The 27,225-nt window shown below is 53.1% G+C and overlaps 2 protein-coding genes across 10 annotated transcripts in view; one reads left to right on the forward strand and one right to left on the reverse strand.

Moving 5' to 3' along the window:
* Positions 1 to 335: 335 nt before the first annotated feature.
* PLEKHS1 (pleckstrin homology domain containing S1) overlaps positions 336 to 27,225 on the reverse strand; it is a 34,818-nt gene continuing 7,928 nt past the window's right edge. Inside the window, exons 1-18 of one of the 9 annotated variants that reach the window (XM_077257953.1) lie at positions 26,325 to 26,540; positions 25,697 to 25,815; positions 24,931 to 25,065; positions 20,467 to 20,533; positions 19,470 to 19,541; positions 18,759 to 18,827; positions 17,311 to 17,376; positions 15,110 to 15,178; positions 13,680 to 13,784; positions 13,377 to 13,493; positions 7,976 to 8,104; positions 7,290 to 7,393; positions 7,069 to 7,131; positions 6,816 to 6,878; positions 6,375 to 6,476; positions 4,584 to 4,719; positions 3,831 to 3,931; positions 336 to 3,307 (exon numbers count right to left, since the gene is read on the reverse strand). In XM_077257953.1, coding sequence (XP_077114068.1) covers positions 3,857 to 3,931; positions 4,584 to 4,719; positions 6,375 to 6,476; positions 6,816 to 6,878; positions 7,069 to 7,131; positions 7,290 to 7,393; positions 7,976 to 8,104; positions 13,377 to 13,493; positions 13,680 to 13,784; positions 15,110 to 15,178; positions 17,311 to 17,376; positions 18,759 to 18,827; positions 19,470 to 19,541; positions 20,467 to 20,533; positions 24,931 to 25,065; positions 25,697 to 25,815; positions 26,325 to 26,525 — 1,692 coding nt within the window. In that variant the 5' untranslated portion in view covers positions 26,526 to 26,540 and the 3' untranslated portion in view covers positions 336 to 3,307; positions 3,831 to 3,856. Of the gene's footprint in view, positions 3,308 to 3,830; positions 3,932 to 4,583; positions 4,720 to 6,374; positions 6,477 to 6,761; positions 6,879 to 7,068; positions 7,132 to 7,289; positions 7,394 to 7,975; positions 8,105 to 13,376; positions 13,494 to 13,679; positions 13,785 to 15,109; positions 15,179 to 17,310; positions 17,377 to 18,758; positions 18,828 to 19,469; positions 19,542 to 20,466; positions 20,534 to 24,930; positions 25,066 to 25,696; positions 25,816 to 26,324; positions 26,541 to 27,225 lie in introns of those variants that run through there. The other 8 variants (XM_077257952.1, XM_077257956.1, XM_077257957.1 and 5 more) reach the window with 8 other exon arrangements.
* LOC143769438 (uncharacterized) lies at positions 19,550 to 20,447 on the forward strand. Its single transcript, XM_077257962.1, has 2 exons — positions 19,550 to 20,206; positions 20,359 to 20,447. Exon 1 carries the CDS (start codon positions 19,679 to 19,681, stop codon positions 20,126 to 20,128), a length of 450 nt encoding a protein of 149 aa, XP_077114077.1. The 5' UTR covers positions 19,550 to 19,678; the 3' UTR covers positions 20,129 to 20,206; positions 20,359 to 20,447.

A 27,225-nucleotide genomic window follows, 5' to 3' on the forward strand; every position in this document is an offset into this window, starting at 1 on the left:
TCCTCTAAGATGCCCCACAATCTACAACTCGCTCAATCTTTCACTTCACTTCACTACTAGACAACAGTCACGGGTAAGGTGGTTGAACGGAGTACAATGACCGGTGGAGGAGGCGTGGTGTACAGAGGACGCACAGGATGTGACGTCTCTCAGTTGCTGGTTCAGAGCGTGGCACAGGATCGCATTCGATCTCACCACTCGACCGGTCACCTCCCAGACCCAAAGAGACCACAGACAAACCAATAACGGCTGAAACACTAGCAAGTGTGACATATACAATGTACATGATGGCCACTTACCGTGTACGGAGGGTGATCAGTCCTCGAGGTCAGCCACTACGGGTATCATCCACAGACATCCAGGCATGGGTCCAGAGGGTCTCGGATCGCTGGCCACGCCCCCCGTTGGGCTGCCAAATTGTCGGGGTCGTAAACGACAATATAAATCCTCATTCACCAGTCATTCCAAATTAAACTATAAGCATGTGGTACCGGGTAAGAATGAGTCAGACAGGTAGCTGGTTCAATCTTAGTGCATGCTCGTGGATCCACACATGTGTGTAACCGTCACAGCAACTGAACTTTATTCTAAAATACACAATACTATATTGAGTGTTAGGGGAAGGCGTGCATTAGGCGGGGTTTAAGCTAGCATTCAGTCTTTCTGATTTGTTCTAACATCTTCTGGTGGATCCTCCTTTTCTTCACATTCCTTCAGTTTCGTTTCTAAAGAAATGAATCTTCATCCCTCCAGACACTAACCTGAAACGAAACTGAACACTGGCGGCCATCTTTAAATACAATTACATTTGCTTTAGCAGGGGAAAACTTATTGTTTCACAGTATATGATATATAAAAGTACAAAGGTATATAAGAAAGTATATTTTCACCTTGACAGGTGTAGGACACTGGTGACGTCACTTATCTCCGGACATTAGCTACGGACATTAGCTCCGGACATTAGCTACGGACATTAGCTTCGGACAAAGCCACGGAAGTTGGCACAAATTGCAGGAAGTAGTATTCTAGGCAATTATATATTAGATATTCTCCTATATTTTTGGTTTCCGCTGGATTTTTTTTATGTTCGTCATTGTGGTCGCAATTTGGACTTTATGTTTTTTGGTTGATTCATTAATTGCAACTTTTTTTAAAAAATGACTAAATTGATTGCACATTGTACTCTAATCCACTTATTGCAAATTGTCACATCTTACTGAACCTGCGACGTGTTGATGGCTTTATAGCTGCTTTTATTGTGGGGGTGCAGAGTGTTTGCTGCAGAGGAGGCCCCGAGCTGCTGCCACTTTTGACCCTTCTGTTTCTTTTTCCCAGGTTAACTTCAGGGCCATTTTTATTACATGTCGTTTGGCTGAAACATTTTTTGACAGTATTTTTTTTGCACGCAATGCATGAGACCGGTGAGATCGGGGCGCTGCGACCGCGCACAGCTGCTTCCTATAGGCGCATGCAGGAAGAGCACGGCGGTGTCTCCATCTGTGGTTGTCTGGCGCCATCTAGTGGACAGAGGTCACACTTCACTTTTCAAAGTTCTTTTATTTGCAAAATTATTTACAATAGATAAATATACAATGTAACAATTTACAGCCACATCCTTGATACAGTAATGTATCCTTTACACTACTCCTTTAGTATGGAATATCTGATAATCCAGCACCCTTAATATTCTGTTATTCTGAATTAAAGGGATTTTTATGCTTATCTATTGGCTTGTAACTGTGTTCCCCAATCTGCGGTTCTCCAACTGTTGTAAAAAGGCAACTCCCCTCATATCCTGGCAGACCTGGTCATCTGATAATCGTGCACTGATAAGGGCTTTAACAACTCCCATTGTGCCCCGATGGCCTGCGTCATCTGATAATCCAGGATCCATATGGATTTGTTAATGCCGGAGAACTGGGATTGTCCTAGTTATCTTGTCTCCAATATATAGCATTACCGCAGGTGTAAAACTACAACTCTCATCGTCCTAGCATCTGATTTGTGCAGAGTCACTATATAGTAAATTACTTCTGATCAATGGGACCAGATTCTGGACCATCAGATGACTGTCGAAAGCCATGTACATTTTCTGGATTATTGGATGGCAAATTTCAAGTGTCTCATGCCTTTATCACATATATAATATATTCTAGCAGGGTGCCCATCACTGGCCTTTACTTTCAGGTGCGGGATACATTGTACTATTCTATGCCACACATGGGTATGTACTGGTGACGGACACAGGTGCCTGGTTCTGTATCTGTGCTCATGGCGTCTCAGGCCCTTATCACATATAGAATATATCCTAGCAAGGTGCCCATCACTGGCCTGTTGTATCAGGTGCAGCATGGTGCTGGATACATTGTAACATTCTATGCCACACATGGGTATGTACTGGTGACGGACACAGGTGCCTGGTTCTGTATCTGTGCTCATGGCGTCTCAGGCCCTTATCACATATATAATATATTCTCGCAGGGTGCCCATCACTGGCCTGTTGTATCGGGTGCAGGATGGTGCTTGCTGGATACATTGTAACATTCTATGCCATAGATACGTATGTACTGGTGACGGACACAGGTGCCTGGTTCTGTATCTGTGCTCATGGCGTCTCATGCCCTTATCACAAATATAATATATTTTAGCTGGGTGCCCATCACTGGCCTGTTGTATCGGGTGCAGGATGGTGCTTGCTGGATACATTGTAACATTCTATGCCATAGATACGTATGTACTGGTGACGGACACAGGTGCCTGGTTCTGTATCTGTGCTCATGGCGTCTCAGGCCCTTATCACATATATAACATATCCTAGCAGGGTGCCCATCACTGGCTGTTGTATCAGGTGCAGCATGGTGCTGGATACATTGTAACATTCTATGCCACACATGGGTATGTACTGGTGATGGAGGCAGATGTCTGGTTCTGTATCTGTGCTCATGGCGTCTCAGGCCCTTATCACATATATAATATATTTTAGCTGGGTGCCCATCACTGGCCTGTTGTATCGGGTGCAGGATGGTGCTTGCTGGATACATTGTAACATTCTATGCCATACATACGTATGTACTGGTGACGGACACAGGTGCCTGCTTCTGTATCTGTGCTCATCGTGTCTCTTGCCCGCGATCACAGGTAGATACATTAATTTGGCCATTACAATTGACCTTACAGACGGCCGCAGTGAGCGCGGCTCCGAACCTAACAAGCCATGTACTGTACAAGGTGCACGTGACGTTTCTTCTTTGAGATTCTGTGCATCATCTTCATTCTATGGCAGTGATTCGTCCACTGGGTGTGATCTCTAAAGAAACAAAAAAAACAAAGAATGATTAGCAAAATCTCTCCTTACATAGCAAAAGGTGTGACATGACAAATCCATCGGGGTTATCAATGTGTAAAGTGGCTGAAAAGGTTGTGGCTCCTTATTCTACCTCCATCGCTTTCCGTATTCTGCAGTTTTGTGCTTGCTCTGGGGTTGCCATAGTAGCAGCAGCTGACTGTTCTGTGCAGGGTCATGTGACCTTTACATCACAATTGTGTTGTTAAAAGTAAGGTCACATGACAGGAAGTCCTGCAGAATCAAGATTGGAGGAACCGCGGCAATCCCAGAGCAAGCGGAATAACATCGCTGCAGCGAAGAGATCAGCAGAAAGCGAGAGAATCGAGCCCAGGTCTTACGCCTTGTAGTATGTGCAGGCGATGACCAGTATTTAGGGCAGTGATCACACCGGGTGTAAATCAGCCCCCGCCACCATTGTCATCTGCAGTAAATCCTGAATATTCTTCTATATAAAGATGGAGCTATAGAGAGAGCGGCGTTTCACCTTTCCTCCTGCAGGAGACGCTGTCATCACGACCTGTCACAAGCGCAGCCTTCCTGGTGGAAAACGGGGGCCTTCTTGTCCCGGGTCAGCACCAGATTCACCTGGAAGAGCGAAACGCGTCAGTGAATGTGGAGTAAGGGGCTCGTCTGATAATAACGGAACTGAATCTGCAGCAATTTGTGCGGCGGGAAGTGAATGCGGACCTGACAGACAGCGCGAGATCTGCGCCGGTGACGGAAATCAGCAAGAAAATAAAAAACATGCTGCAAAATGTCAAATCTGCAGAACGTTGTGCGGAGACGACGAGCGCTCGGACTGGTGGAGGTGAAAGGTGCAGATTCATACATTCAGGAACTCTGTGCTCCGCGGGTGTCAGTGACTGAGAGGATGGGTTGGTTATATAATGCAGTGTTCCCCAAGTCCGGTCCTCAAGAGCCACCAACAGGTCATGTTTAGAGGATCTCCTTAGTATTGCACAGGTGATAATTGCATCACCTGGACAGGCAAGCATTCAATGACCTGTGCAATACTAAGGAAATCCTCAAAACATGACCTGTTGGTGGGGAACACTGATATAATGCAACGCTACTTTCACAGCGGAGGGTTTGTTACAGTGTATCAGTGAAGACGATAATCTGCAGCGGCTCCCATCCCAACACCATATATATGATGGACCCCCGCGATTGCCAGACTAGCCGTGGCCTGGAGCCGGCACATGAGCCGCGAGGGGCCGACATTTACTGCAGATCTCACCTCACTGGAGATGGAGAGACGCAGCATCTGGAAGAACAAGTCCTCACTGTCTGTGCGCAAATCGTTCATGGACTGGATGACGTCTCCATGATGAAACACGCAGCCGATGAGCGCGGGACCCTTCCACTTCGACACCCTGCGGATGAGCATTACACGGGGTCAGACTCCGGGGGCGCCGCAGCACAGCTATAAGTATGACATGGCGGGTGATAGTAACGGCCACACGTCCCAAGAATCCACTTCAGCTTTCTCCTGCAGGCCTGTGGCCCCCAGTGCTGGATATCCGGACCCATTGCCCCTGGTGTGTAACTTCCAGTCCCTCCGGACCCCCACCCCAGTGTATAACATCTGTCCCTCCGGACCCCCACCCTGGTGCACAACATCTGTCCCTCCGGACCCCCACCCTGGTGCACAACATCTGTCCCTCCGGACCCCCACCTCAGTGTATGACATGCGGCCCCCCGGTGTATAACATTACTTTCCGTGGACCCCCACCCCAGTGCACAACATCTGTCCCTCCGGACCCCCACCCCAGTGTATAACATGCGGCCCCCCGGTGTATAACATTACTTTCCCATGGACCCCCACCTCAGTGTATGACATGCGGCCCCCCCGGTGTATAACATTACTTTCCCGTGGACCCCCACCTCAGTGTATAATATGTGGCCCCCCGGTGTATAACATTACTTCCCCGTGGACCCCCACCTCAGTGTATAACATGCCGCCCCCCGGTGTATAACATTACTTCCCCGTGGACCCCCACCCCAGTGTATAACATGCGGCCCCCCCGGTGTATAACATTACATTCCGTGGACCCCCACCTCAGTGTATAACATGCGGCCCCCCCGTGTATAACATTACTTTCCGTGGACCCCCACCTCAGTGTATAACATGCGGCCCCGCGGTGTATAACATTACTTTCCCATGGACCCCCACCTCAGTGTATGACATGCGGCCCCCCGGTGTATAACATTACTTTCCGTGGACCCCCACCTCAGTGTATGACATGCGGCCCCCCGGTGTATAACATTACTTTCCGTGGACCCCCACCTCAGTGTATGACATGCGGCCCCCCGGTGTATAACATTACTTTCCGTGGACCCCCACCTCAGTGTATGACATGCGGCCCCCCGGTGTATAACATTACTTTCCGTGGACCCCCACCTCAGTGTATGACATGCGGCCCCCCGGTGTATAACATTACTTTCCGTGGACCCCCACCTCAGTGTATGACATGCGGCCCCCCGGTGTATAACATTACTTTCCGTGGACCCCCACCTCAGTGTATGACATGCGGCCCCCCGGTGTATAACATTACTTTCCGTGGACCCCCACCTCAGTGTATGACATGCGGCCCCCCGGTGTATAACATTACTTTCCGTGGACCCCCACCTCAGTGTATGACATGCGGCCCCCCGGTGTATAACATTACTTTCCGTGGACCCCCACCTCAGTGTATGACATGCGGCCCCCCGGTGTATAACATTACTTTCCGTGGACCCCCACCTCAGTGTATGACATGCGGCCCCCCGGTGTATAACATTACTTTCCGTGGACCCCCACCTCAGTGTATGACATGCGGCCCCCCGGTGTATAACATTACTTTCCGTGGACCCCCACCTCAGTGTATGACATGCGGCCCCCCGGTGTATAACATTACTTTCCGTGGACCCCCACCTCAGTGTATGACATGCGGCCCCCCGGTGTATAACATTACTTTCCGTGGACCCCCACCTCAGTGTATGACATGCGGCCCCCCGGTGTATAACATTACTTTCCGTGGACCCCCACCTCAGTTGTTCTCCGATCTCCTCCAGTCCCAGGTATTTCTGCAGATGATCTGTCGGCACTGAGACGCGGATCGACACCTGGTCGCGGTCACTTTGCGACTCGCTGAGAAAATAAAAGCAGAAAGAAGGAGACGACATTACCCCCAGTAAGACGCCAGGATCTCCCCCCGACCCGGACACTCTGCACACCGGGAGAACACCACGACGGCATTGCACTGGCTTTACAGCAGCTGCCTGACTCTGAGCAGATGGCTCAATACTCTGAACTGTAGGGGAGCGGAGTGACGCCTGTACTAATGCGAGCTCCGGAGACCCCCGCTCCTACCCGCGGACCCCTGTAGCAGTATGCCATTGGTACAGCGCGGAGGGTGTAGTCCGACGTACTTACTACATCATTCTCAGAATCTGAGCTTTCTTCAGGCGGCTTCCCTGGTTGGTGTACCTGCCTATCGGAGGAAGATTGGGGGTCCGCGGCGGCTTCTGCGGCGAATTAATGGCCCTCACACTGGAAAGAGCAAAATGGATTCATCAGTGGCACATAGAGATCAGTGGCGTCATCACCAGAGATCGGCGGCAAAATCACAAGAGATCGGGGGCGACACCAGAGATCAGCGGCGACATCATCACAGATCAGCGATGACATCTTCATTCTCAGTATCTGAGCTTTCTTCAGGCGGCTTCCCTGGGTGTTGTACCTGCTTATTGGAGGAAGATTGGGGGTCCGCGGCGGCTTCTGCGGTGAATTAATGGCCCTCACGCTGAAAATAGCAAAATAGGATTCATCAGTGGCACATAGAGATCAGCGGCGTCATCACCAGAGATCAGCGGCGTCATCACCAGAGATCAGTGGCGCCATCACTGAGACACCGCTTATCTGTAGGGATGAGGCCGGTCAGTACCGCGAGTCGCTTCTTACATGGACTGCATGTCCTCGTACACGTCATTCCCGCTGCTGCTGCTGTCGTCTGATTCGCTCGTTTCCTCTTGTTCGGCTGCGGAGTCCTGAGATCCGGACGTATCCTACAGAGAAGAACAGACGTGAGCGCTTGTGCGGAGCGACAGTCTGCGGGATGTATCCTAGTGAGGACCACCGCTGCCTCTGTGCCCCCCGACAGTCTGCACTCCGCGCTGTGTGACCTCTGACCTGCGGGTGTATCCTAGTGAGGACCACCGCTGCCTCTGTGCCCCCCGACAGTCTGCACTCCGCGCTGTGTGACCTCTGACCTGCGGGTGTATACTAGTGAGGACCACCGCAGCCTCTGTGACCCCCGACAGTCTGCACTCCGCACTGTGTGACCTCTGACCTGCGGGTGTATCCTAGTGAGGACCACCGCTGCCTCTGTGACCCCCTACAGTCTGCACTCTGCGCTGTGTGACCTCTGACCTGTGGGTGTATCCTAGTGAGGACCACCGCTGCCTCTGTGACCCCCCGACAGTCTGCACTCCGTGCTGTGTGACCTCTGACCTGCGGGTGTATACTATTGAGGACCACCGCTGCCTCTGTGCCCCCCCCCCCCCGGCAGTCATTTCTGACAGATGTATGGGAATATCCCTTTAAGTGGGGCCTATAAAGGGCCCGGGGTGATTTCTGGACGTATTTACCAGGATTACGGGTCGGGGAACGTCATACACAGACTCGGTGTCAGACTCAGACTCGGGCTCAGGCTCAGGCTCGCTGACATATGCGCGGTCTGTCAGGTCATCACTGGACCTGTTGTCCTCCGCATCGGACTGTGAACAGAATATGGAACAGCTGAGTGAAGAGATAAGTAACATTATAGGGAAACTCTACCTGTAAGATCAGACATGCATCTTCTTAGCAGGTCAGTTTATCTGATACACAGCTCCAAATCCTCTGCAGGACACAGTTCTGGCAGAAGCCACTAGGGGGAGCTGAGGGGCTGACTGTCATCTTATGTATACTGACTATACGTAACGTGTGCAATGTGAGCGGGAGCTAATAGGTGCTCACCATGCAGGGTGCACAAACTATTGCATTAACCCATTTTCCATAATTTTTAAAATGTAAAAGATGAAAAAAAAAAATTATATATATCTATATATATTTTTTTCCTGTCTAAAATACAAAGGAAATGTGTCATCTTTAACTTCAGGCGCTTTAGATAATTTAATCTTCAACGTGCCTAACTGTTTAAAAATAACAGTAATTTTAACCAGGGGTGTCCAAACTTTTACATGCCACTGTAGCTCTGTATACAGGGAGCTCCCCCTAGTGGTGACTGCAGACAGGATCTTCTCATGTATCTCTGTATACAGGGAGCTCCCCCTAGTGGTGGCTGCAGACAGGATCTTATCATGTATCTCTGTATACAGGGAGCTCCCCCTAGTGGTGGCTGCAGACAGGATCTTATCATGTATCTCTGTATACAGGGAGCTCCCCCTAGTGGTGACTGCAGACAGGATCTTATCATGTATCTCTGTATACAGGGAGCTCCCCCTAGTGGTGACTGCAGACAGGATCTTATCATGTATCTCTGTATACAGGGAGCTCCCCCTAGTGGTGACTGCAGACAGGATCTTATCATGTATCTCTGTATACAGGGAGCTCCCCCTAGTGGTGACTGCAGACAGGATCTTATCATGTATCTCTGTATACAGGGAGCTCCCCCTAGTGGTGACTGCAGACAGGATCTTACCATGTATCTCTGTATACAGGGAGCTCCCCCTAGTGGTGACTGCAGACAGGATCTTATCATGTATCTCTGTATACAGGGAGCTCCCCCTAGTGGTGGCTGCAGACGGGATCTTATCATGTATCTCTGTATACAGGGAGCTCCCTCTAGTGATGGCTGCAGACGGGATCTTATCATGTATCTCTGTATACAGAGAGCTCCCCCTAGTGGTGGCTGCAGACGGGATCTTATCATGTATCTCTGTATACAGGGAGCTCCCCCTAGTGGTGGCTGCAGGTGGGATCTTATCATGTATCTCTGTATACAGGGAGCTCCCCCTAGTGGTGACTGCAGACAGGATCTTATCATGTATCTCTGTATACAGGGAGCTCCCCCTAGTGGTGGCTGCAGACAGGATGTTATCATGTATCTCTGTATACAGGGAGCTCCCCCTAGTGGTGGCTGCAGACAGGATCTTATCATGTATCTCTGTATACAGGGAGCTCCCCCTAGTGGTGGCTGCAGACAGGATCTTATCATGTATCTCTGTATACAGGGAGCTCCCCCTATTGGTGGCTGCAGACAGGATCTTATCATGTATCTCTGTATACAGGGAGCTCCCCCTAGTGGTGTCTGCAGACAGGATCTTATCATGTATCTCTGTATACAGGGAGCTCCCCCTAGTGGTGGCTGCAGACAGGATCTTATCATGTATCTCTGTATACAGGGAGCTCCCCCTAGTGGTGACTGCAGACAGGATCTTATCATGTATCTCTGTATACAGGGAGCTCCCCCTAGTGGTGACTGCAGACAGGATCTTATCCTGTATCTCTGTATACAGGGAGCTCCCCCTAGTGGTGACTGCAGACAGAATCTTATCATGTATCTCTGTATACAGGGACCTCCCCCTAGTGGTGGCTGCAGACGGGATCTTATCATGTATCTCTGTATACAGGGAGCTCCCCCTAGTGGTGACTGCAGACGGGATCTTATCATGTATCTCTGTATACAGGGAGCTCCCCCTAGTGGTGGCTGCAGAGAGGATCTTATCATGTATCTCTGTATACAGGGAGCTCCCCCTAGTGGTGGCTGCAGACAGGATCTTATCATGTATCTCTGTATACAGGGAGCTCCCCCTAGTGGTGGCTGCAGACAGGATCTTATCATGTATCTCTGTATACAGGGAGCTCACCCTAGTGGTGGCTGCAGACAGGATCTTATGTATCTCTGTATACAGGGAGCTCCCCCTAGTGGTGACTGCAGACAGGATCTTCTCATGTATCTCTGTATACAGGGAGCTCCCCCTAGTGGTGACTGCAGACAGGATCTTATCATGTATCTCTGTATACAGGGAGCACCCCCTAGTGGTGACTGCAGACAGGATCTTATCATGTATCTCTGTATACAGGGAGCTCCCCCTAGTGGTGGCTGCAGACAGGATCTTATCATGTATCTCTGTATACAGGGAGCTCCCCCTAGTGGTGGCTGCAGACAGGATATTATCATGTATCTCTGTATACAGGGAGCTCCCCCTAGTGGTGGCTGCAGAAAGGATCTTATCATGTACCTCTGTATACAGGGAGCTCCCCCTAGTGGTGGCTGCAGACAGGATCTTATCATGTATCTCTGTATACAGGGAGCTCCCCCTAGTGGTGGCTGCAGACAGGATCTTATCATGTATCTCTGTATACAGGGAGCTCCCCCTAGTGGTGACTGCAGACAGGATCTTATCATGTATCTCTGTATACAGGGAGCTCCCCCTAGTGGTGACTGCAGACAGGATCTTATCATGTATCTCTGTATACAGGGAGCTCCCCCTAGTGGTGGCTGCAGAAAGGATCTTATCATGTACCTCTGTATACAGGGAGCTCCCCCTAGTGGTGGCTGCAGACAGGATCTTATCATGTATCTCTGTATACAGGGAGCTCCCCCTAGTGGTGGCTGCAGACAGGATCTTATCATGTATCTCTGTATACAGGGAGCTCCCCCTAGTGGTGGCTGCAGACAGGATCTTATCATGTATCTCTGTATACAGGGAGCTCCCCCTAGTGGTGACTGCAGACAGGATCTTATCATGTATCTCTGTATACAGGGAGCTCCCCCTAGTGGTGACTGCAGACAGGATCTTATCATGTATCTCTGTACACAGGGAGCTCCCCCTAGTGGTGGCTGCAGACAGGATCTTATCATGTATCTCTGTATACAGGGAGCTCCCCCTAGTGGTGTCTGCAGACAGGATCTTATCATGTATCTCTGTATACAGGGAGCTCCCCCTAGTGGTGACTGCAGACAGGATCTTATCATGTATCTCTGTATACAGGGAGCTCCCCCTAGTGGTGGCTGCAGACAGGATCTTATCATGTATCTCTGTATACAGGGAGCTCCCCCTAGTGGTGACTGCAGACAGGATCTTATCATGTATCTCTGTATACAGGGAGCTCCCCCTAGTGGTGACTGCAGACAGGATCTTATCCTGTATCTCTGTATACAGGGAGCTCCCCCTAGTGGTGACTGCAGACAGAATCTTATCATGTATCTCTGTATACAGGGACCTCCCCCTAGTGGTGGCTGCAGACGGGATCTTATCATGTATCTCTGTATACAGGGAGCTCCCCCTAGTGGTGACTGCAGACGGGATCTTATCATGTATCTCTGTATACAGGGAGCTCCCCCTAGTGGTGGCTGCAGAGAGGATCTTATCATGTATCTCTGTATACAGGGAGCTCCCCCTAGTGGTGGCTGCAGACAGGATCTTATCATGTATCTCTGTATACAGGGAGCTCCCCCTAGTGGTGGCTGCAGACAGGATCTTATCATGTATCTCTGTATACAGGGAGCTCACCCTAGTGGTGGCTGCAGACAGGATCTTATGTATCTCTGTATACAGGGAGCTCCCCCTAGTGGTGACTGCAGACAGGATCTTCTCATGTATCTCTGTATACAGGGAGCTCCCCCTAGTGGTGACTGCAGACAGGATCTTATCATGTATCTCTGTATACAGGGAGCACCCCCTAGTGGTGACTGCAGACAGGATCTTATCATGTATCTCTGTATACAGGGAGCTCCCCCTAGTGGTGGCTGCAGACAGGATCTTATCATGTATCTCTGTATACAGGGAGCTCCCCCTAGTGGTGGCTGCAGACAGGATATTATCATGTATCTCTGTATACAGGGAGCTCCCCCTAGTGGTGGCTGCAGAAAGGATCTTATCATGTACCTCTGTATACAGGGAGCTCCCCCTAGTGGTGGCTGCAGACAGGATCTTATCATGTATCTCTGTATACAGGGAGCTCCCCCTAGTGGTGGCTGCAGACAGGATCTTATCATGTATCTCTGTATACAGGGAGCTCCCCCTAGTGGTGACTGCAGACAGGATCTTATCATGTATCTCTGTATACAGGGAGCTCCCCCTAGTGGTGACTGCAGACAGGATCTTATCATGTATCTCTGTATACAGGGAGCTCCCCCTAGTGGTGGCTGCAGAAAGGATCTTATCATGTACCTCTGTATACAGGGAGCTCCCCCTAGTGGTGGCTGCAGACAGGATCTTATCATGTATCTCTGTATACAGGGAGCTCCCCCTAGTGGTGGCTGCAGACAGGATCTTATCATGTATCTCTGTATACAGGGAGCTCCCCCTAGTGGTGGCTGCAGACAGGATCTTATCATGTATCTCTGTATACAGGGAGCTCCCCCTAGTGGTGACTGCAGACAGGATCTTATCATGTATCTCTGTATACAGGGAGCTCCCCCTAGTGGTGACTGCAGACAGGATCTTATCATGTATCTCTGTACACAGGGAGCTCCCCCTAGTGGTGGCTGCAGACAGGATCTTATCATGTATCTCTGTATACAGGGAGCTCCCCCTAGTGGTGTCTGCAGACAGGATCTTATCATGTATCTCTGTATACAGGGAGCTCCCCCTAGTGGTGGCTGCAGACAGGATCTTATCATGTATCTCTGTATACAGGGAGCTCCCCTAGTGGTGACTGCAGACAGGATCTTATCATGTATCTCTGTATACAGGGAGCTCCCCCTAGTGGTGACTGCAGACAGGATCTTATCATGTATCTCTGTATACAGGGAGCTCCCCCTAGTGGTGGCTGCAGACAGGATCTTATCATGTATCTCTGTATACAGGGAGCTCCCCCTAGTGGTGTCTGCAGACAGGATCTTATCATGTATCTCTGTATACAGGGAGCTCCCCCTAGTGGTGGCTGCAGACAGGATCTTATCATGTATCTCTGTATACAGAGAGCTCCCTCTAGTGGTCGCTGTGAATCAGATGGAGCAATGACTCGTATAAGGAAACTAATTAGCAGAAACCTTTGTTTTGAGTTTAGGGGATTTATTTTGGGTGTAATTTTTACCTGTAGAGGCGCTGCGGATGAATGTCTTCTTTCTTTATGGTGAGGGTTGGCCTTTTCTGTTGGAATATGGCAGGAAATTGACAATGTGTGGCCGTCCTGCTTCTTGCAGGCTAGGACCTGGATAAACACAGGACACAATTATTGCTGCGTTTTACGACTTCAGTTGTTGATTAGAATTCTTGCACCAATCTCATTAGAAGCTCAGGCTGCTGTTCTCCCTTCCCCCATGCTTTACACTGCAGCTGAGCCTGTTCAGAAGTAAGTCAGTGCGTTGTGAGCTGATGTTCTGCCCTTTGCTCTCACCTCTTCTCTAGAAATTGTGTTTCTTGACTTTCTGTCCTTGCTGGGGGTTTTCATGGTTCTCCTTGAGGTCTCTGAGTCTGTGAGGGATCTCTGCCTGCTTGATTCCTGCACACAAACATCCCGGAGATTATAAATGGCGCCATCCTCCCTCCCACAGTGACGGCTGTCCATAAGTCATAATAAGCGTTAATGTCAGGATTACTGGGAGGGCAGAAAGGGGCAAGTGATTGTGGGCTCCGCCGTCCCATCATCAGGGACTATGTGACCTCGATGCATCAGGTACGGTTGTTCAATAAGTCCGGTATAGGGGTATTATTTATTCACTGTATGGCGGTATTACTTGTATGGGGTTTGTGATGCTGTTATTATTTTTGCAGGGTCTGATGATGATAATACGACTACATTGTACAAAAGTATCATCATCAGACCCTGCAAAAATAATAACAGCATCACAAAACCACATACAAGTAATACCGCCATACAGTGAATAAATAATACCACTACAAAATAAAACTACCACTGTTCAATAAATTGCAGCATACAGCCATCATAAGCCGCCTGAAGAAAATCACTGCCCCGTGAGCAATAATATCACCATAGAGTAAAGAATGAATACTGCCATCACATGTACTCATAATGGCACCATACACTCTGCTATCAATACGATTACATTGTACAAACGTAATAGCAGAGTGTATGGTGCCATTATTTGTACATGTGATGGCGGTATTCATTCTTTACTCTATGGTGATATTATTGCTCACGGGGCAGTGATTTTCTTCAGGCGGCTTATGGCGGTTGTATGATGCAATTTAATATACAGTGGTCGTTTTATTTTATAGCGGTATTGTTTTTGCACTGTATGGCAGTATTATTTGTATGTGGCTTTGTGATGCTGTTATTAATTTTTGAAGTGTCTGATGATGATACTTTTGTACAGTGCAGTTGTATGAATAACAGACTGTATGGTGGTATTATTTGTATGCAGTTTATCCTGTTCGTTCATTGATATATTATTTTTCATGACTATACTTTGTTTGCCCAATTTTTTGTATTATTTGTGCACTATATGGCGGGAACATTCAGCCACTTTATAGCAGTATTAGTTGTTAACGACTGTATATGGGGTAATATTCAGTTTCTTTATTGCAGCATTATGTCTGCACTCTATGGCGATATCATTTATTTACTGTATGATTTCATTGGTTCATGGTGTTTGTGATATTATTTGTGCACCTTACAATGATATTATTTGTGCACTGTATGGTGGTAATAGTCGTTATTCGGCAGTATTTCCTGCTCTCTGTGTGGTGGGATTATTTCTCTGGTATTCGTTGTATACTTTGGAGCATGATTATTTTATTATTTTTGCACTGTGCGGTGGTATTTTCTGCTATACTGTGTACCGGCTTCTGGTTGCCGTCTCTTACCGCGTCTAACGCCGGCCCGGTGTGCAGCCGATCTTCGGGATAGGAGAACGGTCTCATCACTTCTTTATCCTGTAATAAATGGAGCAGGAATCGTCAGTACATGAGCGGCTCGGGCTTCGGTGATCAGCGGCAGCCTGAGATTTGCGCTGCAGATCCGTCTCTTATGATCAGTTTATATCTTATTCTAGATGCATCAGAGCAATAAGTAATGAAGCCGCTCGGCAAACAGTTCTCTCCTAAGAAATCTCTTCCCGTTTTGTGTATGCAGCTCCTCTGCAGAGCTCTTCATGTCTGTGATAACAGACCCCGTGTAGTCAGATGCTTGTCATGCTCGCGCCCAGACTGGTTGGCGCGGGCATGCGGGGGTGTGGCCCCACTGGACCACAGACCAAACCTCCCTGGAAGGGGCGTAACTAAGTAGCTTCCTAGGTGTTCGCTGGAGCCTCTGATGGTGAGGTCAGACTTGTGCAATAGGAAGCTACCAGGTACCACTCCAGGGTGGAGTCTGGTTGTGGCTGCTGATCCCACCAGGGAACGGAACATAGACAAGCAAGCGGGCACGGCTGGCACATAGGCAGGCAGATGGGTACAACAGGAACACTGTCAGGCAGGCGGGCACGGCTGGCTCTCTGGTAGGCAGGCGGGCACGGCTGGCTCTCTGGAAAGGTAGGCGGGCACGGCTGGCTCTCTGGCAGGACTGGTGGACAGGACTGGTACACTGGAAGAACCGGTAGGGACCGGTCTGCAGGCAGGTATGTAGAACGGGTAAGAACCTGTTCAGACACGAGGACCTAGGAATAAGTAGATAAAGACCGCAAGAGCGGATGCAGAGCGAAAGCACAGGAGCTAGAGCCAAGAACAGAAATGCAGGAGGCGGAGCCAAAAGCTGGAGGCGGAGCCAAGTGCAACACCGAAGGAGGCGGAGCCAAGAGCTGGAGGCGGAGCCAAGTGAAGACAGGCAGGAGGCGGAGCCAAGAGCTGGAGGCGGAGCCAAGTGCAGACAGGCAGGAGGCGGAGCCAAGTGCAGGGGAGGTAGAACCGCAAGGAGCGGAGCCAGGTAGAACCGCAAGGAGCGGAGCCAGGTAGAACCGCAAGGAGCGGAGCCAGGTAGAACCGCAAGGAGCGGAGCCAGGTAGAACCGCAAGGAGCGGAGCCAGGTAGAACCGCAAGGAGCGGAGCCAGGTAGAACCGCAAGGAGCGGAGCCAGGTAGAACCGCAAGGAGCGGAGCCAGGTAGAACCGCAAGGAGCGGAGCCAGGTAGAACCGCAAGGAGCGGAGCCAGGTAGAACCGCAAGGAGCGGAGCCAGGTAGAACCGCAAGGAGCGGAGCTAGGTAGAACCGCAAGGAGCGGAGCCAGGTAGAACCGCAAGGAGCGGAGCCAGGTAGAACCGCAAGGAGCGGAGCTAGGTAGAACCGCAAGGAGCGGAGAGGTGCTGCGGGGGGGGTCTCTGCAGCAAAGCTGAGCAGAGCCACAAAGAATGTGGAGAGAAGCTGCAGCAAGGGATAACTGCAACAGCAGAAGATAAGCTGAGTAGAAAGGAGCAGAAACGCAGAAGTGAGGAGCAGAGGTAAAGTCACAAAGGTTCAGAGCAGGCAGAGCTGCAAGAGTGCGGAGTGTAAGCAGACTGAGAATACAAGGAAAGACAACAGGGAAGGAAGCCAAAGACTAGGAGACCGAGGTAAGACTAAGTGCAGACAAGGCAATGGAACAAGACACAAGGACAAAGACACTGGGACCAGGATATTCTGCCTCCTGGTGGGCGGACAACAAGACCTAGGAAATAACACAGAGAATCCTCCAGAGAGGGAGTAATATAGAGCAAGGCCAGGCAAACTCAGAAGCAAGACACTAACTGAGCTAACACATTGCACAGGCCCAGACCACTGGGTGGAGCTGCACTATATACTGGAGGCCTCTTGGTAATTGGTCAGGAACAGATTGGACAGATGCACCTGATTCCTATAAGAACCAGAGAGTTCAGGCGCCGCCCCTCTATACACAGAACTATGAAGCATGCAGAGAGCAGAGACACAGAACATGGAGCTGGCAAGAAACAGAAACCACATCATGACCTGGAGCAGTGGGTAAGATAGTGTGAGAGATGTGAGGCCATGCCGTGATGCCAGCAGAGTTGTTACAATGCTGTGTCTACACACAGGGACATCCTGCACATTATCCCCGCCACTAGGGGGCGCCTCACCTGCATGTACTGCTGCTCCTGTGGGAACTCCAGCAGGTTAGCACAAGGATTGGTGGGTTCTCCGATCTTAAAAGAAAATATGTAAAGTTACACAAATGGAGAGGTCTTAGGAGAGGTCATAGAGGCCGAGGACAAAGAGGCTGCAGACCTAGAGGTCATATAGGCCGAGGACAAAGAGGCTGCAGACCTAGAGGTCATAGAGGCCGAGGACAAAGAGGCTGCAGACCTAGAGGTCATAGAGGCTGCGGACCAAGAGGTCATAGAGGCCGAGGACAAAGAGGCTGCGGACCTAGAGGTTATAGATTCCGAGGACAAAGAGGCTGCAGACCTAGAGGTCATAGAGGCCGAGGGCAAAGAGGCTGCGGACCTAGAGGTCATAGATTCCGAGGACAAAGAGGCTGCAGACCTAGAGGTCATAGAGGCCGAGGGCAAAGAGGCTGCGGACCTAGAGGTCATAGAGGCTGCGGACCTAGAGGTCATAAATGCCGAGGACAAAGAGGCTGCAGACCTAGATGCCGAGGACAAAGAGGCTGCAGACCTAGAGGTCATAGAGGCCAATGACAAAGCAGCTGCGGACCTAGAGGTCATAGAGGCCAAGGACAAAGAGGCTGTGGACCTAGAGGTCATAGAGGCCGAGGACAAAGAGGCTGCGGACCTAGAGGTCATAGAGGCCAAGGACAAAGAGGCTGTGGACCTAGAGGTCATAGAGGCCGAGGGCAAAGAGGCTGCGGACCTAGAGGTCATAGATTCCGAGGACAAAGAGGCTGCAGACCTAGAGGTCATAGAGGCCGAGGGCAAAAGGCTGCGGACCTAGAGGTCATAGAGGCTGCGGACCTAGAGGTCATAAAGGCCGAGGACAAAGAGGCTGCAGACCTAGATGCCGAGGACAAAGAGGCTGCAGACCTAGAGGTCATAGAGGCCAATGACAAAGAAGCTGCGGACCTAGAGGTCATAGAGGCCAAGGACAAAGAGGCTGTGGACCTAGAGGTCATAGAGGCCGAGGACAAAGAGGCTGCGGACCTAGAGGTCATAGAGGCCGAGGACAAAGAGGCTGCGGACCTAGAGGTCATAGAGGCCGAGGACAAAGAGGCTGCGGACCTAGAGGTCATAGAGGCCGAGGACAAAGAGGCTGCGGACCTAGAGGTCATAAAGGCCGAGGACAAAGAGGCTGCGGACCAAGAGGTCATAGAGGCCGAGGACAAAGAGGCTGTGGACCTAGAGGTCATAGAGGCCGAGGACAAAGAGGCTGCGGACCTAGAGGTCATAGAGGCCGAGGACAAAGAGGCTGCGGACCAAGAGGTCATAGAGGCCGAGGACAAAGAGGCTGTGGACCTAGAGGTCATAGAGGCCGAGGACAAAGAGGCTGCGGACCAAGAGGTCATAGAGGCCGAGGACAAAGAGGCTGCAGAACTAGGGGCCAAGGACAAAGTGGCGCTGCCGTCTCTTACCGCGTCTAACGCCGGCCCGGTGTGCAGCCGATCTTCGGGATAGGAGCACAATCTCGTTGCTTCTTTTTGCTGTAATAAATGGAGCAGGAATCGTCAGTACATGAGCGGCTCGGGCTTCGGTGATCGGCGGCAGCCTGAGATTTGCGCTGCAGATCCGTCTCTTATGATCATTTTATATCTTATTGCTCCGATGCATCTAGAATAAGTAATGAAGCCGCTCGGCAAACAGTTCTCCTAAGAAATCTCTTCCCGTTTTGTGTATGCAGCTCCTCTGCAGAGCTCTTCATGTCTGTGATAACAGACCCCGTGTAGTCAGATGCTGGAGTCACGAGCCACGACTCAAGATGAGACAGAACACATAACAGGTAGATACAGTATGACTACAGGGGTGATTTGTAGTCTGTTACCACGGAGACAGATAGGGCTGTATAGGAGCTGCGTACACAAATCAAATGTTGCTTTACTTTGATTTTATTCTGGAGCAATAAGCAATCGGGGACTTTTACACCCCGGTGTGATACGACAGATCTAATGTCCGGGGCCCTGGAGACGTCTTCCTAGAGAAGATTATGCAGAAATCCAGGATTGTGTGTACAGAGTCCACCGGGATAATCCACGTCTAACAGTGACATAAGAGGGGAACGGCCACCATGGCGGTGTCTACACACAGGGACATCCGGCACATTATCCCGCCACTAGGTGGCGCCTCACCTGCTCCTGCATGTACTGCTGCTCCTGTACGAACTCCAGCAGCTTTGTACAAGGATTGGTGGGTTCTCCGATCTTAAAAGAAAAATATGTAAAGTTACACAAATGGGGACAGAGAGGTCTCAGGAGAGGTCATAGAGGCCGCGGACAAAGAGGTCAGAGAGGCCGAGGACAAAGAGGCTGAGGACCTAGATGCCGAGGACAAAGAGGCTATGGACCTAAAGGTCATAGAGGCCAAGGACAAAGAGGCTGCAGGCCTAGAGGTCATAGAGGCCGAGGACAAAGAGGCTGCAGACCTAGAGGTCATAGAGGCCGCGGACAAAGAGGTCAGAGAGGCCGAGGACAAAGAGGCTGAGGACCTAGATGCCGAGGACAAAGAGGTCATAGAGGCCGAGGACAAAGAGGTCATAGAGGCCGAGGACAAAGAGTCTGAGGACCTAGATGCCGAGGACAAAGAGGCTATGGACCTAAAGGTCATAGAGGCCAAGGACAAAGAGGCTGCAGGCCTAGAGGTCATAGAGGCCGAGGACAAAGAGGCTGCGGACCTAGAGGTCATAGAGGCCAAGGACAAAGAGGCTGCGGGCCTAGAGTTCATAGAGGCCGAAGACAGAGGCTGCGGACCTAGAGGTCATAGAGGCCGAAGACAGAGGCTGCGGACCTAGAGGTCATAGAGGCCAAGGACAAAGAGGCTGCGGGCCTAGAGTTCATAGAGGCCGAAGACAGAGGCTGCGGACCTAGAGGTCATAGAGGCCGAAGACAGAGGCTGCGGACCTAGAGGTCATAGAGGCCAAGGACAAAGAGGCTGCGGGCCTAGAGTTCATAGAGGCCGAAGACAGAGGCTGCGGACCTAGAGGTCATAGAGGCCGAGGAAAAAGAGGCTGCAGATCTAGAGGTCATAGAGGCCGAGGACAAAGTGGCTGCAGACCTAGAGGACCTAGAGGCCGAGGATAAAGGGGTCACAGAGGGGGGACACATAAGGGTCACCGTAGGGGGCACTTACGGTAACTTTGTGGTGGACTTTCTCCCAGGCGTCTGTTATATATTTCTGCCATTCAGCGATGTTTTCTCTGTGTAAGAAACAAGGGACACAAGGTAAGACGCGGACCCCGGGGTGAGACCACCTCCCACGTCACCGCCGGCCGGTACCAGGTTACACCGAGGCGATAGCAGTAATTACTGTATAACGAGACGTTCTCACACTTTCTAATACACTTTCAGTCTCAGTCTCTGTGAAGACCTGCTGCTCACAGCTGAGGGTTCGTTACAAATGTATCTGGTCCAGGCAGTTGGCATGGCAGACGGATACATTGTAACAAACTATGACAACAGGAGAGAGAATTGTGCTGCTGCTGGGTTTAGTTTATACGGAGTGGATGCAACAGGACCAAACCCTCAGCTGCGTGAGAAGAGAAAGACTACAAGATAATACAGGGTTAAGGAACCACTAACCCCACAGTCTGTGGACAAGTTTCTGCCATGTGTGAATGGTGACCCCTCAGCAGTGACCCCCACTATGGCCCCCTGTGTGATTAGCTGTGGGGGGAGCAGCACCATGTCCCCCATTATGGCCCCCTGTGTGATCAGCTGTGGGGGGAGCAGCACCATGTCCCCCATTATGGCCCCCTGTGTGATCAGCTGTGGGGGGAGCGGCGCCATGTCCCCCACTATGGCCCCCTGTGTGATCAGCTGTGGGGGGAGCGGCGCCATGTCCCCCACTATGGCCCCCTGTGTGATCAGCTGTGGGGGGAGCAGCACCATGTCCCCCATTATGGCCCCCTGTGTGATCAGCTGTGGGGGGAGCGGCGCCATGTCCCCCATTATGGCCCCCTGTGTGATCAGCTGTGGGGGGAGCGGCGCCATATCCCCCACTATGGCCCCCTGTGCGATCAGCTGTGGGGGGAGCGGCGCCATGTCCCCCATTATGGCCCCCTGTGTGATCATCTGTGGGGGGAGCGGCGCCATGTCCCCCACTATGACCCCCTGTGTGATCAGCTGTGGGGGGAGCGGTGTCATGTCCCCCATTATGGCCCCCTGTGTGATCAGCTGTGGGGGGAGCGGCACCATGTCCCCCACTATGGCCCCCTGTGTGATCAGCTGTGGGGGGAGCGGCACCATGTCCCCCACTATGGCCCCCTGTGTGATCAGCTGTGGGGGGAGTGGCGCCATGTCCCCCACTATGGCCCCCTGTGTGATCAGCTGTGGGGGGAGCGGTGCCATGTCCCCCACTATGGCCCCCTGTGTGATCAGCTGTGGGTGGAGCGGTGTCATGTCCCCCATTATGGCCCCCTGTGTGATCAGCTGTGGGGGGAGCGGCACCATGTCCCCCATTATGGCCCCCTGTGTGATCAGCTGTGGGGGGAGCGGCACCATGTCCCCCACTATGGCCCCCTGTGTGATCAGCTGTGGGGGGAGCGGCGCCATGTCCCCCACTATGGCCCCCTGTGTGATCAGCTGTGGGGGGAGCGGCGCCATGTCCCCCATTATGGCCCCCTGTGTGATCATCTGTGGGGGGAGCGGCGCCATGTCCCCCACTATGACCCCCTGTGTGATCAGCTGTGGGGGGAGCGGTGTCATGTCCCCCATTATGGCCCCCTGTGTGATCAGCTGTGGGGGGAGCGGCACCATGTCCCCCACTATGGCCCCCTGTGTGATCAGCTGTGGGGGGAGTGGCGCCATGTCCCCCACTATGGCCCCCTGTGTGATCAGCTGTGGGGGGAGCGGTGCCATGTCCCCCACTATGGCCCCCTGTGTGATCAGCTGTGGGTGGAGCGGTGTCATGTCCCCCATTATGGCCCCCTGTGTGATCAGCTGTGGGGGGAGCGGCACCATGTCCCCCATTATGGCCCCCTGTGTGATCAGCTGTGGGGGGAGCGGCACCATGTCCCCCACTATGGCCCCCTGTGTGATCAGCTGTGGGGGGAGCGGCGCCATGTCCCCCACTATGGCCCCCTGTGTGATCAGCTGTGGGGGGAGCGGGGCCATGTCCCCCCCCCATTATGGCCCCCTGTGTGATCAGCTGTGGGGGGAGCGGGGCCATGTCCCCCCCCCATTATGGCCCCCTGTGTGATCAGCTGTGGGGGGAGCGGCACCATGTCCCCCATTATGGCCCCCTGTGTGATCAGCTGTGGGGGGAGCGGCGTCATGTCCCCCACTATGGCCCCCTGTGTGATCAGCTGTGGGGGGAGCGGCACCATGTCCCCCACTATGGCCCCCTGTGTGATCAGCTGTGGGGGGAGCGGGGCCATGTCCCCCCCCATTATGGCCCCCTGTGTGATCAGCTGTGGGGGGGAGCGGCGCCATGTCCCCCATTATGGCCCCCTGTGTGATCAGCTGTGGGGGGAGCGGCATCATGTCCCCCACTATGGCCCCCTGTGTGATCAGCTGTGGGGGGAGCGGCACCATGTCCCCCACTATGGCCCCCTGTGTGATCAGCTGTGGGGGGAGCGGTGTCATGTCCCCCACTATGGCCCCCTGTGTGATCAGCTGTGGGGGGAGCGGTGTCATGTCCCCCACTATGCCCCCCTGTGTGATCAGCTGTGGGGGGAGCGGTGCCAAGTCCCCCACTATGCCCCCCTGTGTGATCAGCTGTGGGGGGGAGCGGCACCATGTCCCCCACTATGGCCCCCTGTGTGATCAGCTGTGGGGGGAGCGGCGCCATGTCCCCCACTATGGCCCCCTGTGTGATCAGCTGTGGGGGGAGCGGTGTCATGTCCCCCACTATGGCCCCCTGTGTGATCAGCTGTGGGGGGAGCGGTGTCATGTCCCCCACTATGCCCCCCTGTGTGATCAGCTGTGGGGGGAGCGGTGCCAAGTCCCCCACTATGCCCCCCTGTGTGATCAGCTGTGGGGGGGAGCGGCACCATGTCCCCCACTATGGCCCCCTGTGTGATCAGCTGTGGGGGGAGCGGCGCCATGTCCCCCACTATGGCCCCCTGTGTGATCAGCTGTGGGGGGAGCGGGGCCATGTCCCCCCCCATTATGGCCCCCTGTGTGATCAGCTGTGGGGGGAGCGGGGCCATGTCCCCCCCCCATTATGGCCCCCTGTGTGATCAGCTGTGGGGGGAGCGGCACCATGTCCCCCATTATGGCCCCCTGTGTGATCAGCTGTGGGGGGAGCGGCGTCATGTCCCCCACTATGGCCCCCTGTGTGATCAGCTGTGGGGGGAGCGGCACCATGTCCCCCACTATGGCCCCCTGTGTGATCAGCTGTGGGGGGAGCGGGGCCATGTCCCCCCCCCATTATGGCCCCCTGTGTGATCAGCTGTGGGGGGGAGCGGCGCCATGTCCCCCATTATGGCCCCCTGTGTGATCAGCTGTGGGGGGAGCGGCGTCATGTCCCCCACTATGGCCCCCTGTGTGATCAGCTGTGGGGGGAGCGGCACCATGTCCCCCACTATGGCCCCCTGTGTGATCAGCTGTGGGGGGAGCGGTGTCATGTCCCCCACTATGGCCCCCTGTGTGATCAGCTGTGGGGGGAGCGGTGTCATGTCCCCCACTATGCCCCCCTGTGTGATCAGCTGTGGGGGGAGCGGTGCCAAGTCCCCCACTATGCCCCCCTGTGTGATCAGCTGTGGGGGGGAGCGGCACCATGTCCCCCACTATGGCCCCCTGTGTGATCAGCTGTGGGGGAAGCGGCGTCATGTCCCCCACTATGGCCCCCTGTGTGATCAGCTGTGGGGGGAGCAGTGTCATGTCCCCCATTATGGCCCCTTATGTGATCAGCTGTGGGGGGGAGCGGCACCATGTCCCCCACTATGCCCCCCTGTGTGATCAGCTGTGGGGGGAGCGGTGCCATGTCCCCCACTATGGCCCCCTGTGTGATCAGCTGTGGGGGGGAGCGGTGTCATGTCCCCCACTATGGCCCCCTGTGTGATCAGCTGTGGGGGGAGCGGCACTATGTCCCCCACTATGGCCCCCTGTGTGATTAGCTGTGGGGGGAGCGGCACTATGTCCCCCACTATGGCCCTCTGTGTGATCAGCTGTGGGGGGAGCGGCACCATGTCCCCCACTATGACCCTCTGTGTGATCAGCTGTGGGGGGAGCAGCACCATGTCCCCCACTATGGCCCCCTGTGTGATCAGCTGTGGGGGGAGCGGCACTATGTCCCCCACTATGGCCCCCTGTGTGATCAGCTGTGGGGGGATCGGCACCATGTCCCCCACTATGGCCCTCTGTGTGATCAGCTGTGGGGGGAGCGGCACCATGTCCCCCACTATGGCCCCCTGTGTGATCAGCTGTGGGGGGATCGGCACTATGTCCCCCACTATGGCCCCCTGTGTGATCAGCTGTGGGGGGAGCGGCACTATGTCCCCCACTATGGCCCCCTGTGTGATCAGCTGTGGGGGGAGCGGTGCCATGTCCCCCATTATGGCCCCCCGTGTGATCAGCTGTAGGGGGAGCGGGGCCATGTCCCCCCCCCCATTATGGCCCCCTGTGTGATCAGCTGTGGCCCCCCCGGACTCACATGCTGTCGTCCACCAGGTAGTAGTCGCGTCCCTCCGTCCTGATGCACAGGATGTTGTCGGCCGAGTTGTTGAAGAGTCGAGTGATCGGGAGGATTTTCTCCTTCAGGTTCTTTCCCAATTCTATGGATTTTATACTGGAAAAGATCAAAGTTTCGATATTTCTGTATATTTCTATCCCATGCAGATGGCGGCGCTCCCCCTCTGGCAACGCCGCGGTACCAGCCAGAGCTGCCATTCCAGATGCTGGGAGAGCTGGGTGACTGCGGTGATGAAAACGATACATTGTCACCCAACTTTCCCAGAAACAGATAAAGGGGAATATAGGGGCTGACATCATCCCTCTGTGGTAATAAGGGATTATTGGGGGTCACACAGGACCGGAGGGGGCAGGTATGCTCTTTTAGGTGCGGTACCCCTCGGGATGTGTATAAGATTTTCTCGGAGTTTTCCTCTAACGTCACACGAGGTTCTTCCTCCGCTAAACAGAAGGGGAGCGAGTTCTTTTCTTGCTGAATCCCCCCAATCTCAGATGTGATTCCTGGGGGAATCTGCTGCGGGGGCTCGTCTCCTCTCCACTATACAGGAGATGCAGCGTTACAATGTGTCAGCGTTTCCAGGGTGAGGAGCCCTGTGTAGTGGGGTACAGACCCTGGGGGCCCCCTCTATAACGCCCTATTAATATGGGTGTCTGCAGAATACACCTGTCCGGACCCTCCTTGCGGACCCCGGGGATGAGATGCCGGACCACCGCCATGTGACACTCACTTGCTGATAAGAATGTCGCCCTTCCAGTGCTCGGTGACGCCGTCGTACCCATAGTAGCGCAGGACGAAGGAGCCCTGACTCGTCTGGCACAGCTTCAATAATCGCGCTTTCCAGGAGCCCTGAAATACGAAGCCTCAGATCAGCGAGAATCCCGGACCCTGCGGGCCGCTAACGCGACCGCACCTCGTCCCGCTAACGCGACCGCACCTCGTCCCGCTAACGCGACCGCACCTCGTCCCGCTAACGCGACCGCACCTCGTCCCGCTAACGCGACCGCACCTCGTCCCGCTAACGCGACCGCACCTCGTCCCGCTAACGCGACCGCACCTCGTCCCGCTAACTCGACCGCACCTCGTCCCGCTAACGCGACCGCACCTCGTTCCGCTAACGCGACCGCACCTCGTCCCGCTAACGCGACCGCACCTTGTCCCGCTAACGCGACCGCACCTCGTCCCGCTAACGCGACCGCATCTCGTCCCGCTAACGCGACCGCACCTCGTCCCGCTAACGCGACCGCACCTCGTCCCGCTAACGCGACCGCACCTCGTCCCGCTAACAGCTGCATGGTTTGATACAGGACCCCCCCATGGTAGCTGTACCAGACCCCAACATATGAGGAGGACATTACCTTCTTGTTAAACACGTAGGATGGGGGAGACTTGATGAGACATCCTTGTTTAATGATCTGATCATCTGCAAAGAAATCACAATGAAGATTGAGCAAAGCTACATAGTATCCACCTACAGGAAGGGGGGCTGTGCCACAGCTACATCTGTACACAGGGATGATGGGAGTGACACATATCAAGTCTGAGATCAGCTGCGACATCACCTATTGACTTCTGTGGGAGTGTACTGAGCATGCTCTGTGACCTGTGCAGATATGAGGGGAGGGGGTGAGCTGTGACATCACCTATTGACTTCTATGGGAGTGTAGTGGGCATGCTCTGTGACCTGTGCAGATATGAGGGGAGGGGGTGAGCTGTGACATCACCTATTGACTTCTATGGGAGTGTAGTGGGCATGCTCTGTGACCTGTGCAGATATGAGGGGAGGGGGTGAGCTGTGACATCACCTATTGACTTCTATGGGAGTGTAGTGAGCATGCTCAGTGACCTGTGCAGATATGAGGGGAGGGGGTGAGCTGTGACATCACCTATTGACTTCTGTGGGAGTGTACAGGGCATGCTCTGTGACCTGTGCAGATATGAGGGGAGGGGGTGAGCTGTGACATCACCTATTGACTTCTATGGGAGTGTAGTGGGCATGCTCTGTGACCTGTGCAGATATGAGGGGAGGGGGTGAGCTGTGACATCACCTAATGACTTCTATGGGACTGTACTGGGCATGCTCTGTGACCTGTACAGATATGAGGGGAGGGGGTGAGCTGTGACATCACCTAATGACTTCTATGGGAGTGTAGTGGGCATGCTCTGTGACCTGTGCAGATATGAGGGGAGGGGGCGAGCTGTGACATCATTGCTGACTGTGGATCCCGTGTTATCTGTACACAGGTGCCATGTAATCCT

Source organism: Ranitomeya variabilis, chromosome 4 (genome assembly GCF_051348905.1).
Source record: "Ranitomeya variabilis isolate aRanVar5 chromosome 4, aRanVar5.hap1, whole genome shotgun sequence".
NCBI classification, from domain to species: domain Eukaryota; kingdom Metazoa; phylum Chordata; class Amphibia; order Anura; family Dendrobatidae; genus Ranitomeya; species Ranitomeya variabilis.

Coding starts and splice junctions, on each gene's coding strand:
- LOC143769438 (XM_077257962.1), top strand. CDS start 19,679: ATGGACCTAAAGGTCATAGAGGCCAAGGACAAAGAGGCTGCAGGCCTA.